The 16135-nt window shown below is 39.3% G+C and overlaps 1 protein-coding gene and 1 long non-coding RNA gene across 3 annotated transcripts; one reads left to right on the top strand and one right to left on the bottom strand.

Annotated features, from left to right (window-relative positions):
* Window positions 1-1330: 1330 nt before the first annotated feature.
* GNPDA2 (glucosamine-6-phosphate deaminase 2) lies at window positions 1331-9621 on the bottom strand. 2 transcript variants are annotated; one of them, XM_075752229.1, is made up of 7 exons: window positions 9457-9621; window positions 7680-7847; window positions 7269-7366; window positions 6602-6784; window positions 6089-6273; window positions 5819-5993; window positions 1331-2381 (listed from the first exon to the last, which is right to left on the bottom strand). In XM_075752229.1, exons 2-7 carry the CDS (start codon window positions 7805-7807, stop codon window positions 2323-2325), a joined length of 828 nt encoding a protein of 275 aa, XP_075608344.1. In that variant the 5' UTR covers window positions 7808-7847; window positions 9457-9621; the 3' UTR covers window positions 1331-2322. The 2 variants fall into 2 exon arrangements, with proteins under 2 accessions (XP_075608344.1, XP_075608345.1); XM_075752230.1 differs by lacking the exon at window positions 9457-9621 and adding an exon at window positions 8911-9026.
* A 171-nt stretch (window positions 9622-9792) lies between these two features.
* LOC142601760 (uncharacterized) lies at window positions 9793-15693 on the top strand. The gene is made up of 3 exons (XR_012835366.1): window positions 9793-10962; window positions 12158-14727; window positions 15380-15693. It is a non-coding gene; the product is annotated as an uncharacterized LOC142601760 (long non-coding RNA).
* The last annotated feature ends 442 nt before the right edge of the window (window positions 15694-16135 follow it).

Below are 16135 nucleotides of genomic sequence, written 5' to 3'. Positions count from 1 at the left end.
AATCACCAAGAAAGGTGATTGCTCTTAAATTTAGGCTTGTAACTACAATTTGAGAGTGATAGTTCTTTTAGTTCAATTGGGAACATCCTTGGAGGGATGGAATTGAACTGGATACCATCAGAGGTCCCTTTCAACCTGTATTAGTCTAAGTCTACAGAAAAAGGAGGGAGGGAATTTTGATACTTCAGTGGTTGGTTTGGGGCTTTTTTGCTGTTGCTTTTTATTTGAAGTGTTGAGAACACAGTATCCCATCTTTCTAATAAATGTACATAAGCTGCTGCTACTACTGATCCTGAACATAGGAAAGATGCTGTGGACAATGGCTCTATCATTAACATAATTATTATTCCTCCCCCTAAAAAAGCTCACAGGAATACTATCTGGAAAGATAGCATTTAAGAAAGTACAGACATATCTAAGAAAGTACAGATATAATAATATATGCTAAGAGCAAAGGAACTAGAGCAATTTTTTAAAATATTTTTTTCCCTTTTTAAATAGACCTAGAAGAGAAAGTACTGGCTCTGTACTGAGGAATAAGGTAGAAGCTAAAGGTAAGCCAGATACTATCCAAGTAGTAAATCTCATAAAGTTGCTGAGTATGACACATCAAATATGTCACCTAATTAAAGAACCACTACATACATGGATAAAGCCACCTTGGGAGGGAACAGGGTGCTGCTGCAGCAACAAAGGCAAATCAGATCCAGGGCTGCATTACTAGCAGAGATAGCCCTCTGCTCAGTGCTTGCCAGGCAGCACCTGGAATACTGTGTCCAGTTCTGCTCCCCACAGTTCAAGAGAGAGATGGTCAGGCTGGAGAGGGCCCAAAGGAAGGCTGCAAAGATGATCAAAGATACGGAGAACCTGAGGAGTTAAGCATTCCCCTTTTCAGAGAGAAAAGACCTAGGGAGGACCTCATCACAGTATTCCAGTATTTACATGGTGATGACAAAGAGCACAGAGGCTGTCTTGTCACAGGGAACCACATGGAGAAAGCAAGGGGCAACAGTTGTAGCACTCAGTAAAAGTTGCACTGGGGAAGATTTCATTGCAATAACTAATTTTTTATAATAAAAAATTCTTTAGAGTAAGAATACCTGCCTATTCTTCATCTAGGTGAAAAGTTAAATTACTGAAGTTGTTCTCTGTTGTGCTTTCTCCCACTGAGTATTTTACACAAGGGCATGCCCCCGCCCCCTGCAAAAAAAGTCTAAATCAATAAACTCTTCCTCCTAGGTAGAAGGCAGCACAGAATTCCTAACCTTCCCATGAAACCCTGACATACTTATTCATGCCAGAATTTATTAAAAACAAAACAATGTTGACATTATGGATTTATATCTAAGTTTTACTTATATTCAAAGTAGGAAATAACATTCCTTGTAACAGCTCAATGTTTCTAATGATACAATGAGAGGTAACTATTGCAAAATGATTAACAGTTGACTGTAAATGATCATGTATTAAACTTGCAGACATTATATTCCTGTAAATTAACCTCTTCTCAGGCATTTAATAGTAACATCAATGGTACAATTAAACAGGTACCTTGAGAAAGGAACATTTAGATTCTTCCTTATGTATAAAGCTCAATTACCAAAAATATAAAACTCCTAAAGTAATTTGAAACACATGAGAAGAAAAAGTGCTATGACAGAAGTTCAGTATTTTTATCTGTGGAATAAGTTACAACTTTCAACAATTTGGTGCATTTTTAGGCACTGTTTTTGTATTTTTATTTGCCTGAATTGTACAGCAGGACTTGAGATGCCCCAAAACTGTTTAAGATAATTTAAGGCAACCAAGTGCAAAACCTCAGTGTACATTAGATATATGTAAACAGAACATTTTATAGTAGAAATTGTACAACTATTACAAGTCCATAGTATTGACAAAGGCCAAAACCATTCTGCCTAGAGACACAAATGCAAAATGTAGTTACACTAATCAAGCCAAAAATTACAACTTCCTGGAAATAAAGTATCATCTTCTGTAACACAAGGCAGATGCATTACATTGCTCTGCTAGAATAAGTGATCTGCTTCCCCACCCCCCTACATAACATGCAGTCTCCCGCTGGTTTGTTCTGTTCCACTTAGTTATGTACCTGCCAACAACAGAACTCCAAACATTAAAGCAAAAATGTACAACACAGCAAACAGATGGAATGTCAATGTACAGATATTGGACCTTTTAAAAAATACAGTACCTAGGATTCCCCATTTTGATCAGTTTTCAGCATATTGCATAGCAGTGAACTCATCTGCTACCTAAAACTGTTGCTGTTGACCCACATGGAGTTCCTCTTCAATTCTTCTTTCAGTTTTCTTTCATACTGTACAGTGGGTCCACAAGCTTATTGTGCACATGCATTAAACCTTGGGGGGAAAGCAACAATGCCAGCTTTACATTAGTTATACTTTTTCAACATGTTTTTTTCTATCCACATTTTTATTTGGAGTTTGCTTCAAAGTATACATTTTAAGTAGTTCACTGAAGAGAATAACAATGACTATTCCAAGTTGTTTAAAATCAGAAGTTAAAGACAGGCTATATATTCCTGTATCACTTGAATACTAATGACATCTTCAGTAGAAAGTGAGCACAGATGAGACAGTTCTCTGATAACAGAACCATCAAAAAGTAGATCTGGAATACTTTCAAATGCATTGACTACATGGGATCCACCCATCTTTCCTTTGTATTAAAAATTGCATAACAGCAACATAAAATTCCCTCACACCAAAGTCTGCCATAAAAATCAGATGTACACGTACTGATACTTTTACAGCTGGAATTGCAATGTTATGGCATTGTGGTATTACTGTCTTTGTCACTAATAGCATACTTGTGGTCCTAGACAGACAAAACTAAAGTATCCAGACTGTTAATGCAGATTCATAACTCCAGCAGTTCAACTGTTTTCTATTCTAGCTGGGCTTTTTTTTTTGTCATTTACAAGTCATCCACAGCTGTGATTAGGGGAGGTTTTCTTCTCTCCTGGTAAGATAATTTGATTTTGGAAAGTGCTGAAAAGAAGAGCAATAGGAAAAAAAAAAAAAGGTGCTGCTTTGTTTACTTTGTTACAACTTAGTAAAAATGTTACCTACATCTAGGTCTGTATGACATTCAGTCACTGATATGTTTTTAACCTCATTTCACCTTAAGGACTAATAACAGTAACTGATCAGTGTTCACAATCTGCAAAGTAAAAGTCCATTTTAGCACCAAACGAAGGATTAACTTCTAAAATTACAAATTTAAGTAATATGCAACATTAGTAGAGCAGTTTTCTTAAAAACCACAGAAGTGTGACAGTAGTGCACATTTTAGTGATTATCTACAGCAAAGAATATTCAAATACCTTTGCTACATGATGCATCTGGTGGCAAACTTAGTGTCACTGCAGTAACATGAAACTTGAATAACTGTACAATCTGAGGCCATTACTGTAGGTGACCACAACAAAAGGTATTTTATGCAGCATCTACTTCTAATCAGTGTGCAATTATTTAATATAAAATGCAGATGTTACTATTTCCATCTTCACTTAGTGACACATTCAGCCATACTAAACAGCAAACACACTTATAACTGACTCAAGAATCCAGCTCATGCTGTCTCTAGAAGTAATGACTTAGCTTCAGATATTTATGCAATAAGAAAACCCACCTTAGAAGGCAACATAACTAAAGAAGAGTTTCTTAGATTTCATGAAGGAAAACTACTGGCGTTGATGTACATGGGAAAGATGAAGTCAGTAATAGTTTTCAGGAGTTTAACAGTAAGTATTAAGTATACATTTGATAAAAAAGCCATTTGTACTTAAAGAATAACAGCTGTACACACTACCCAAACTATAACTATGTTTTGGACTTTAAAGCATTTTACTTCCTACCAGTGTTTTTCTCTTCTAAAAAAGGGAAATGAAAAGGAGATAATTTCCTACTTCCTAAAGGCATGAAAAATGCTTACAAAGTATTGCCTCTGCCATATTTAATGAAGGATATTTAAATCCTGTTAGTGAAATTGTTTCAGGAAAAACAGTTAGAAACATAAGCTTTTTTTAAAGGTATGCAGAGTTCTTACTTGACAGATGACAAAGCAATTATTTCAAAGTCAAGTCTCACTGTATATTCCAGTATGCTTTGAATAAACAGATTGCTGCAGTTTTAAGAGCAGCATGCACAAAGACGGAAAAACTATCCTGAATTAACTTATCTGCAGAGAGTAATTTGTAAATTCAAAAGTCATTTTCCACTTCATTGTACAAGAAAGTTACCTTTCCCTTTTCCAATAAGAACATTTAAGTACACTTGATAATTTTAGCCTCCAATAGGTTTTCCGAAAGAAAAAAATGAAGTAAGAGTTATTGCAGTTACCAGCCAGTGCAGTACTTGACTATCCAAAAGATCTGAAGCTTCATATAGTTCCTCGAAATTTTTTTAAATGGTGAAAAATTGCAGTAAATAGCTGCCACAATTAGCAGTCATTAAGAACTACCTAGCTTCCTAAGAAGTCTAACCCAAAGATCAAGATTCAGAAATAATTCCAAATTTGACCCACATTGATTTCTCCTCCATCTTAAAAGGGGAAAAACCTCACTGATTTGAGAACAGGTAAAATTAAGCAAGTTTAAAGTAAACAATCTTTTTAAGAGTTCTATTGCTCTGTATTACAGGGTATTTAAATACAGTGTGACACAATAGCACACATTCATATAGTGTAGCCCTTGATTTTTTAAAGCAATTTTCAGTGTCATTCATGCCAAATAATTCTACATTAGGTTTATATTTTTCCCAAGCATAGCTTTTGTTTATATGAAATACAGGATAATGTTTTAAATTTATCTAAGCAGTTAAAGGAGTTTGTCTTTGAAAACAACAACAAGCCCTATCTAGCAGTGTGATACAGGTAAAGACTAACACACTACATAGCAAAGAACAGGATACTGAAAAATCCAAAATTAACAAGTTAGCCACAAACAATGTCAGGATAAAAGTCACATCAATCCCAGAACTGCAATCTAATACATATATGGACACTGGTGATGTAATGCTCTATAAAGTAGTTTCATAAATTACAAGCCTTTATCTCAGATGCCTCAATGACTACAAGTATCCATGCTAGTGAGAAAGATGAGTGATTTACATGATTGGATTTGCTGTGCTAATATAGTTAGGAAGAAACTACTTTTCTGAGCTTCTACAGACTCAGTGAAACAGAATTCACATCTAGGAACTTCCAATGACTATAAAAAATCTCAACTTTAAGCTTGCCTCAATATACCTGCTACAAATACGAACAGCACAGTAAAAGGCTGCAGTGTATTAAAAATCAGTATAGATTGTTACACTAATTGCACTGTATGAAAAGTGTCCTCAGGTGGCTTCAAAATCTGTATCACACATTTCAAGTTCACTAGACAGCACATTAGAGCACATAGCAAAAGCAGCATGAAAAATATACCAAGATTATTAAATGTATCAAGTTTTCTTCAAGTGAAACTTTCCACTATATTTAAGACCAGTATTCTGGAACACCACACTGCTGCTGTTTTACATACAGTTGAAGATTACTAAACTATCGTTTCAAATTGGAAGCAAAGGAAATATTTGTCCAAAGTTGATTTGTCAGGAATGTAAGGAAGACAAGTTATGCCTCCTAGCACTTTTCCATCCACAAGAAGTAAGTTAACATTTAGTATTTTGACTATATAACATTATACATTAGCTAAAGTGTTGGAAGGCTCAGACTTAAATCAATATAATCTAAATAATTTTTTAATACATGTAACCTCTGATTCAGTGCTCACCTTTAAAGTACTTCACAGTTTTAACTCTTAGCTCTAAAGTAGCATCTTCATCACACACAAAGATAGTACGAGGGTGCTGCTGGAAAGCAGAAACTGTCCACATATGATTGACTCCTTCTTCTATTGCTTTGTACAAAGCAAAAGCCTTATGTGCACCTGTTATAAGAATCATCACCTGCAAAACAAAAGTCTCTTTACTTTCAATCCCAGTATCAATACCAACTAGTCTCGAAAACAGACACATGCAACTAGAACTAAATGAGTTCTTACTTCTCTAGCATCCATCACTGTACCCACACCAACTGTTAGCGCCATAGTTGGTACTTTAGATAAGTCTCCATCAAAGTATTTAGCATTTGCCAAAATGGTGTCCATTGCTAAAGTCTTTAATCTTGTTCTTGAAGACAAACTTGATCCGGGTTCATTGAATGCAATGTGGCCATCTGGACCAATGCCTTTTCAAAGTTAAAAAAAGTAAATCATTCCAGACCTGTGAGTCAACAATTATCCTCAAACATTGTAAATGAATAAAAAAACCTTTAAGACTCATTCTTTCCTTTTGGTTCCCCATTTTCAATACAAAGCATTCCAAACTTACTTGAAGTTAAGTTATTAGAAAATTGGACACCAACTATTATGCTTTGGTATTCACACTGATTCTTTGTTAGTCCAGAACTTACACCGTAATTGAAAACAGTGGGTTTAGCTAAGTTACAAAAATAGTCATTAAAGAGTCAGTATATTTGTTTGAACCACAACTAACCACACAGCATTTCCTCATACCTCCAACGAACAGATCAATCCCCCCTGCTTCTTCAATTTTCTTTTCAAATGCATCACATTCCGCCTGTAAGTCTGGAGCATTCCCATCAAGGATATGAGCATTATTTGGATCTATGTCAATATGTTTAAAGAAGTTATTCCACATGTAGGAATGATAGCTCTCTGGATGATTTCTGGGAAGCCCTGAAATAATTTAGAGTGAAATTAACATATTACAAGATTTAACTAAACAGCCTTAATTCCAGTCTATGTGTAACCGATGTAGGGCATGCAAGGCAAACCTAGGTCAGTATTTTAAATTACATTGATAAGAAAGATTTCCTGTTGGCATGCACAAGGTAATTTGTTTACATTCCCTTCACATACATCTTATCACAAAGACTGTAAAGTATCCAAAAGAAATGCAGTCAAAATATTACATGACAACATACTTTCTACAGAAGTATTGTGAAGTACTGAATTTAGCCCAGGATCCACCTATTTATTATTTGGATTTTTGTGGATGAAGGAATAAAGAAAAATGGTTAAGATGACCTCACAGACAGAAGTCTAACATAGGAGTACAAACATACTAGACTGACCTTGTGCTTTGATGAAGTATTTAACAGTTTTCATAATAAAAAAAATTATCAGTATAGTGTGTTCTCAAATAATTAGCACATCTTACCTACATATTCATCCATGTTGAAAGTCTTTACATATTTGAAAGACAGATCTCCATTCTTGTGATATTCTATCAGCTTTTTGTAGCATCCCAAAGGTGTACTCCCTGTTAAAGAAAGTTTTTCTACTGTTCTATGTATCTGCACAACATTTTCAGTTCATTGAAATCTCTTCATAGTCAAATTTTACTACAATGCTCTTCAACATAAAAAAATCTGTTACATTTCTCATTTAATATTTCTCAGCTTCTCAAACTGAGAAATCACAACTTTCTACACAAATCAAATCCATATTTAAGAAGTAGTATGTTGGAGTATTACCAAAAAATGTAGTTGCGCTTTTAAATACTGTATCTGTTAGCAATGACACAAACATAGTTCTAGGTTTAGTCATTTACATAGGCTTTAAATAAAACTTGCCTGTTGGTAGACCAAGTGTGAAATATCTTCCTTGACTTGGCTTGAATTGGATAATACGATTACAGATGTATTTTGCTGCCCATTCACTAGCCTGATCATAATCTTCAAGAATTACTAGCCTCATTACGGCAGTGAGGAACTTGTATGATAAAATCAACTTATACCTGGAGAAAATGTCAAAATTTTAAAAATAAGCACCATATGAATAGTTGCAAAACTCCTAGATTACAGAAGAGATTAAAAGTGACCTTTTATACAGATGACTTATAGCGCTAAATAAAGGATATTTTACTTGCATAACCACATTGCACTCTTGTGGTCCTTGTTCAAGCTAGACTGTTGGACAATCAAAGCAAAAGCTACAGAATCCAAGTAACAGATTACAGTCAAAATATTTATCAAAATTCACAGACTAATTTAAAATAAGTTGTAGGAAAAAGCTAAACCAAAATGAGAACAAGCCACATGGAACTTCAATCTTTTAATTAGTTGTTACCATTACAAAAGAGGAAACACTCTGCTTGAAATAAAAGCAAATGAACAAGTCAACCAACACTGAGATTAACTCCTTTTTCTTAAGACCAGCTGAACACCTAAAATTTCAAAAACAAGGCCTAGAATAACCCCATGCTTCTATATTCAAAATATGTAACTGAAAGTAAACAATTAAAACTCCTTTCACTCCCATTCTAGCTTCATAACAATGCCTCAATAAGCTTATTAATCTGCAAAAAAAAAGTTAAAGCATTAGACATATTTGAAATCTTTACAATTCACAGGAAAAAATACCTATGAGGTCACTTTTTTTTTCCCAACATAACTTTAAACAGAAGTCAGTCAGTCATTCTTTCTAGGCTCTGATTTTTAGTTTAACTATATCAACTATTAAGATGATATAGCTTGATAACAAGTTTGGCTGTTAAAAGTACATGAGCATTTCTTATATTTAAGTGAAACTAATTTTTCCATGAGTTTTTGCTTACTAGAGTCAGGTAATTATCAGAAAGACTGAAGCTTTTTAGCCAGTTTGCAATGTATTGCTCTCCACTTCCCAGGTCTGAGTATGCCTGGCATTAGCCAGAAAACAACACAGCTGCCAGAAGGCTAAGGCCAAGCTAAGTGCCAAACCACCGCTAGCACACACTACCCTTGTGTGACCCAAAATGAGAGGCCACTTTTAGAAGAAATATGAATTAAGCTGCAATAGGGCTTAACAGGGTCACACACCTGCTCTTCACACTGAAGGAGGAAGGAAACGAACACCACCTTGTGCTGACCGAGCTGCTTCCTCTCCCTGGACAGTAAAACCGTGACAAGTCAAACTCACCTTCGCAGAGGAAATGCTATTCCACAGGAAAAGGTTAATGCTCACATTTCCTCAAGGAGGACACAAAAACAGGCCACCAGAAGGAGATCCCGCGGCTGTAGGGCCGCCTCACAAAGCTTTAACGACTCTACCTGGAGAACACTGTGATACTCTCCAACAGAGGAGACGCTCGCCAACGGGTACCAGAACGACCACGGATTTTCGGCTGGGGGGGCGGGGTACAGCTCCCTTTTGGGGAGGTTGGCGAGTCTGCACTGTTAGAGGAAGACACCTACTGCCGGAGGGCCCCCAGCCCGCCAGCACAGCCCCCCGAGGCCCGGCGGCCTGCCCCTATCCCCTGCCCCCCCCGCCCCGGGGCCTGCGGCCACCACCGCAGCCTCCACAGCCGGGCCCAACCTCACGCACCCACCAAACAAACCGACCCTGCCCTGCCCGGCCCCACTCACCCCCAGCAGAGCCCACAGCAGGCGCCAGCAGAAGCAGAGCGGCACCGGACCGACACCGGGAGGGAGGACGGGGACCGCGACCCGCCGGAGCGCCCCACAGCGCCGGCCCTCCCACCGCCAACGGACCCGGACGCGCAACCCGGAAACACCTGGCGAGGACCGGAAATAGCTTCGCGGGTGGGTGGTGCCGCGCATGCGCAGCGGCAGCGGCCTCCTCAAGGCGGGATTCGGGGTCCGCAGCCGGGTTCGGGGGGTGTTGTCTCTCGTCCCTTCTCTCCTGGTCGCTTGTTGCAGCGGTAGGGTATGGGCGAAGGAGGCCCCTGCCCTTAGGGGAGCTGCCTGTGTGGTTGGGGTGGGTCGAGGCTGCTGCAAAGGTACCGATCTGCTTCGTAGGCTAAACTAGAATAGGGCCTTTGTGTGAGGCCTTCTCTTAGAGCTGCTCTTCTGGGGGAAGCAGGTGGCACACTGAGATCTTAGTGAGAAAAGCTTCACTTTCACTGAAGCGTTTGCTTCAAGTAGCTACAAAAAAGGCAGTTTATAGTTATTGCAAAAAACAGTAGGTAGGGCATTGACTTCTTTCTCTTTTTTGCTTTAAAAGCAGTTGTAATCTTACAGATGTGGTTAAGCTATAATTTAAACAGCTACAGTGTGATAGATCTTGCTGGTTGGGAAATGGTTAATCTCTTAAGGGCTGCTCTTCAGAATTGAGTAGGGAAATGGGGTGGGGAAGAAAAGAGGAAGCTGTGTGATTCTGAGTATATATGTATGCAAATGCCATAGGCTTTGCTGAGATCCTGCCATCTTAGAAAACCAGGATAAATTTGTTTACTGGGCAGGAGTATAACTTACAGGACAAACATAATGATTGAAGGCTAAAGGGGGAGGCAAGCTAATAAAGGGAAGGAACAAAAATAAATCAGGACTACTCATATGAACACTAATACATTTTCTGGTAACCTGACTTGAACTACTGCAAGGTGGCTTAGAAAGAGTGAGTAATATTTTGCCAAGGGCATGAAAGATGCATTTGCAAACATGTGAAGACAAATAAATCCTCCTGGAGTCTCTGGAGCTTGGCAGACAACCAATAAAAATATCCTTTGTTTCAAAATCTGTTTTTTTTTTATAATTTCAGATATCAGCAACATAATTTAGCTCATGCCTGATCTTCCTATAAAGTTTTTATCTCAGAAGTTTTACTAGGTACTAAAGAAAATTGTTTTCTCCTGTGCCATTTTTTGAGTCGTGCTCTGAACCTCTGCTGCTCTCAGGGTATGCTGCAATGGAGGTTGTGATTTTCAGATCCTATGTAAAAAACTAAGTTTTGCTTCTAGATTTCCATTGGGTTTTTTCCTATCCATGTGGACCATGTGTAACACTTCAGTGGTGAACTACTACATGTAGCAGACTAGTTAACACATTTCTTTGGTATTACTATGCACTTAAGTACCTATAGGCCTGAAGTCACATCCCCGGAACTGTAGGGGACATCCTTTTCTTCCCCTGGTGAGCCCTGTTCTATGAAATGTAAGCTCAATGTAAGATACTACTTAATTATTTTCTCACAGTCAAGCATCCATCTGTGCTGCCCTTTATCAGCTCCCTGCTATCCTTCTAGGGTTGTCTATTCCCTTTCTCTGCACCGTTGCTGTTGCCAGCTTGTGTCCCTGAAGGCAGCAAGAACAGGTTTCTCTGCTTCCCTAAAACCTTTACTTGCCCTGATCTCAAGGTGGTAGATGGTTTCTGAGGATTTTCACTCTGGCGTATGCTTGCTACCTGCTGCCTTAACAAGATGTGAGTGGAGCGTGCCTGAAGGGATGGTAGAGCAAGAACAGTGTCATTCACGGGTCTCTCAGGCTTCCCATCTCTGTCATCCCATTCTTAGCTCTGCCCTGTATAGGCATGACCCTACCATATATTCCTTATTCTGCCCTAGTCCATTGGCTTTGTTCATCACCCTGCATATGAAGTTGTTAATACGAAACGGAGATTGTTCACACAGGTTCTGTGTGTTTCCACAACTTGAAAATTCATTATGTTCATCGCTAATGAAGAACTCTTAAAATTCAGATAAGGGGCTCCCCCCGTGCTGCATGTTCTCCAGGAGCTCAGAGAATACATGATGCACTATTCTACGCTCAGTGGAACTTCTTGCACTTTTTCCTGCTGCCTCCAAATTCTGAGCAACCTTCTGTCTCTGTTTCCTTTTAGCTAACTTGGCAACATTATCTAAATTACTTCTGTTAGACATGCTCTCAGACAAATTCCCTGTCTTTTGTGAGCAATTCTGCCTCTCCTTGTTAGTATGGTAATGCATAGGGTATGATTTTTCCCAAGCCATTCTTCAGGTTTTCCTTTCTAATTAGTAGTAGATGTGAAATGCTCTATGTGCACTGAATGTTGTTAGTAGCAATTAGACAAAAATCTTAATTCCTTATTAGATTTCATTGAGTAGCATTAGAGATTTCTTAAAATCTCACAGTCACAGTATTTTAAATCCCAGTGTTTTTCTGTTGCTTTTCAAAACAGTATTTCTGTGATACACTTTTTCAATTTTTTTCTTAATGGCCCCTTCTGTTAAGTATTAAATCATTTATGAGTCATGGTGGTCTGATTTATGTATCTGCTATGATCAGGTGATTTTTGTGTTGCTTTTTTTTTAAAACCTGCAAATCTTAGGTGTCTAATCTCTGTTTTTAAGTGACTAGGAATTTAAACTGAATGTACTTCAGTAGTAACCAACCTGCATCAAGTTTTACCCGAGGAGGGCCACCTGAGCTTAGAAGGCTGAATCCCATCTTTTAACAAAGCGGTTATCCCTTCAGCTCCGCTCCTTTTTGGTATGAAGAACAAAGGATCCTGCTCAAAGTTGAGACCTGTGAAGGAAAAAGACTCAAATGGATGTTGACATTCAGGAAAGACTCTGAGAAGTCCAAAAGGTTGCAATGAAAATATTTGCCGAGTAAGGCATTAAATGTAGAGGTTGAGAAACAGATAATTGATGAAAAGGCTTAAAAAAACCCCAAAACAAACCAAACAAACAAAAAACAAAAAGGAAAAAAAAAACCACCAAAAAGACTAGCTCTTTTCCCTTTGCTGAATTAAACTCTGCTGTGTACCGGATGTGCATCTCAGGAATAAGGATACAAAATAACATAGCAACTGAAACCTTTTAGAGGGTGATGACTGGGTAGAAGGAAGAAAACTGCAGTGAAGAGAAGTTTGGGTGGGTTTTTTTTTTAATTTTCAAAGCTCTGAAAGAATGTGAAGAGAGTGGTAGGTAACTGTACTCCATTTAATGCCACAGGGTCAATAGCTGCCTGCTTTTCTCAGGCTAAAGCTGCGTTTCTGGTAACTTCATTTGTCTTCTGAACATAAGCCTGAGGGGACCAAACCCACCTGGCAGCTTTGGTTGCTGCTGGCAAACACTGAGGATAGTTTCACACGCTCATGCACCCCTGTACTTGTCATAGCTTTCTTCAAAGCTTCCTTGGCTAGATCTCACCACGCTTCCACAAGCTGGGGAGTACATGGCATGTGATGTCTTTTGGGTTTATGTTTTACGCAACAATCCCATTGGAAGTATTTTCCAGTAAAATAGGAAACAAGATTCTGTGATGCCAGGAATAGGATCTAGCTAATATTTAGCACCATCTTAATTTTCATAGGCAAGGCTTTGAGTCAGTTTATGAAGCTATACACAATAGCAGATAAGCACCTTATGCTTTTGTTTTCCATTTCTACTCTCACTTGCCACATATCGGTGCTTCCTACATGGATTCTAGTAGAATCTGTACCAAACCAGACCGTTACCCAGTACCAGCTGGTTCCAAACATAAGAGTTGATCGCTACAGGGTAGGCATTAAAGGTGATGAGGGGAGAGATGTGTGACTTCAGCATTGTATCATCACCCTATTACCTTATTGCTGGTGAACCCTTCAGTTCTTCAAAGTAGAGGTTCAGTACTGGAGTTTTCTTCTCAGTACTACTTCGTTTTGCCATGTAGAGAGAGCTGATGCTGGTTGTTTTCCTGTGTGTGTCTGGAGTGCCAGGGAATTTCCCCACAAGCATCTCCACCTGAACCAGCAGGCAGGGCTGCCTGCTACATTTCCTCCAGATGAAACCTTTCCCTCGTTACTGATGCGTGTCAGCTGCCTCGTTGGTATGAGTGCACAAATTGATGGTTGGCCCCTGTAGTGGGGAAAGGTTCTTGGTATATGTAGGGATGCTGTTGAGAGAAATTTTTGATCATGTGCTCAGCTGTTGTTTAAGCTTGTTCCTTTCAGGGTGCACAGTTTAGGTGGTCACCATTTCTGTCCTTTCTTATCTCTCTCCCCTCTCCTAATCTGCTCCTCCCTGGAGCTGAATGAGTGAGACTTTCCAGCCCTTCCAGGAATGTGACTGGGCTGAAATGTGTACAACAGGCAGCCCACTTGACTTGTATGGTATCTTTTGTGAACTGAAACTGTTTCTAAAGGTAGAAATAAGGGGTACCAAGCACAGGGTCCTTTGCAGGCTTAAGACAAAAGTTGTGCCTCTACCTCAAGCTCTGTGCAATGAGGAAACACTTTTTTTTTTTTTTTTCCTTCTCTCTACGGGGAATTGCTGTTTAGTCTAGTGCTTCATGGAAGTTTTATATGTGAAGAAGACTGGTTTTGAGGCCTTTTTGCAAGGGGTACTGTGATAGCTGTTGAGGAGCGAGAGTGAATGACAAGGGATTTACGTATGGGTATTTGCTCAGTGTGCTGACTCTTGTCTGCCCAGTTAGGTGGCCTGATTAAAGTGTGGGTAGGCTGATTCACACCATCTGCAGGACCATTGCCAGAATGTGGCCTGCTGAGTGATGAGGGGAATAAGGCATCTGTCCTGGGTGGTTAAATTCTAGCTAGTCTTAAGCATCTCCTTCAGAAAAATGTGAATAGCTTGAATATGGGCGTTTGTATGGAGTTGAATATATGAATATGGAGTCAAATGGATTGCAGCTCAGGTGGCAGTGCTTCAGAATTTAGCTAGCACTGGTCATTTCAGATTCTTACATGAACAGACTTTCTATTTTAACTGCACACATGATGAGAAAAAATCAATATTCTGATTATCTTTTTGCAGGAAGTCACAGTGCAGGCACACAGTATACCTGTAGTCCTGTGTCACGATATACTGTCAGGCAAATAGACGGCTGCTTGTACTTCTCTGCCTCCTGTACCCTCACGTTTTGAAAAGATAGGGAGGCCATGGCAAAGTGCAGAGGAACAGGAGAGCCTGACCCTGATGTTGAGGGCTCCATCTAGAATTGCGTGTTGCCATGTGCTGCACAAAGCCAGTGAGAAAGCAGCAGAGGTAGTAGGTGTTTCTGTGGAGATATTAATGAGATCAGGCACAAAAATGTGCAGGATATGTTTAATGCTCCATCCTATTCCAGTTCTGCACATGGGAAATAGGTTCCCTGTTTTTGCAGCCAGCAAACATTTTACTAGCTTGTACACAGGCCATCCTGTGACAGTCAGCTCAGTGCTTGGGAGTGTTTCGGGGTGTATGTAATTTGTAAGTATTGGGAAACTCTGTGAGTCCCTAGTGCTCATGAAAGTGTTCTGCTTTTAGTTTGTGCAAAACTAAACCAGGATTTAAAGTTTCATGCTAGGCTTTTGAAGATGATGAGAGATAACCAGAAAAATCATGCTTAGTGTTTTTTATTAGTACTTGTAAAGAGAATAATGTTGCATCCTATTTAATATTGCCCCTTGTTTTTTAAATCAACTTTTTTAGAAAAGCTTGGGAAGACCAGAGTTGTAAAACAGCTTCAGGAAACGTAGATTGCACTTATTATCTCTCTCTTTATTGAATAAACCTTTAAAATATCATCCTTGGTATTTTTTTAAGGTTTTGGGGGTTTTTCCCCCCCTTAAAATGCCATTATTTCAACAGACTGACGTCATGTGAAATGAGCCGTCCTTTCCATCGGGCACGGGGCTGGGGGCGCGGGGCGATGCCGCACTGCGCCCGGCAGGTGGCAGCAGGGTGCCGCCGAGCCGAGCCGAGCCGAGCCGAGCCGAGCCGAGCCGAGCCGAGCCGAGCCGAGCCGAGCCGAGCCGAGCCGAGTGGTTTTCTCTCTGTTCAGATTGCTGCCTCCCCTCACGGACCGTTTCTGCTTCTGCCGTGGTTTTGTGGTCGTCTCAACCTCTTGGATTCAGCGTTGCAAATCATTAGTTAGTTAAATAACTCGATGTTGAATACCTTGTGTTCTTACTGCCTTCTTTGCTTCAACAGCTGGCATGAAACAATAATAACTTTATGCACCTTTAAAAAAAATAAAGTTCATATTTCTAAAAATATAGAGACTCCATTAAAATGTAATTAGTATATGATTTTTCCAGGGTAATTTCTTCTAATGTATAGAACCTTATTTTTGGAACCTGATGGTATCCTTTGCTGTGTTGGCCATTCAGGCTAGACTGAGGTATGGCTTGAGCAGAAGATCAGAAATATATTTGCACTTAGTTTGCAGAATGTGCGGGAAACTACTGATGGATGTTTATCTGGATTGACTTGGTGTTTATCGTGCTACCATTTTAATCAAAGGCTTTCTGAATCTAGTTAGCACTTAGCTGTAACAACCCACTGGCAGTTAGAGCTTAGAAAATGGTTGTCCTGCAGTTCAGTGGCTGAAGGTCCTACCTAGGT

This window comes from Balearica regulorum, chromosome 4 (assembly GCF_011004875.1).
Source record: "Balearica regulorum gibbericeps isolate bBalReg1 chromosome 4, bBalReg1.pri, whole genome shotgun sequence".
In the NCBI taxonomy this organism is placed as follows: Eukaryota; Metazoa; Chordata; class Aves; order Gruiformes; family Gruidae; genus Balearica; species Balearica regulorum.
Note: the sequence above shows the minus strand (reverse complement) of the source record. Positions and strands in the feature narration are given on the sequence as shown.

Bases quoted from the DNA above. Each gene is read 5' to 3' on its own strand.
- GNPDA2 (XM_075752229.1), bottom strand. From the start codon at position 7,807: ATGAGGCTAGTAATTCTTGAAGATTATGATCAGGCTAGTGAATGGGCA. The intron at 7,367-7,679 runs GTTTTATTTAAA...TTTAACAGGGAG, and splicing joins CTTGGTCTACCAACAGGCAA to TACACCTTTGGGATGCTACA. The intron at 6,785-7,268 runs GTAAGATGTGCT...AAATTATTTCAG, and splicing joins CAACATGGATGAATATGTAG to GGCTTCCCAGAAATCATCCA.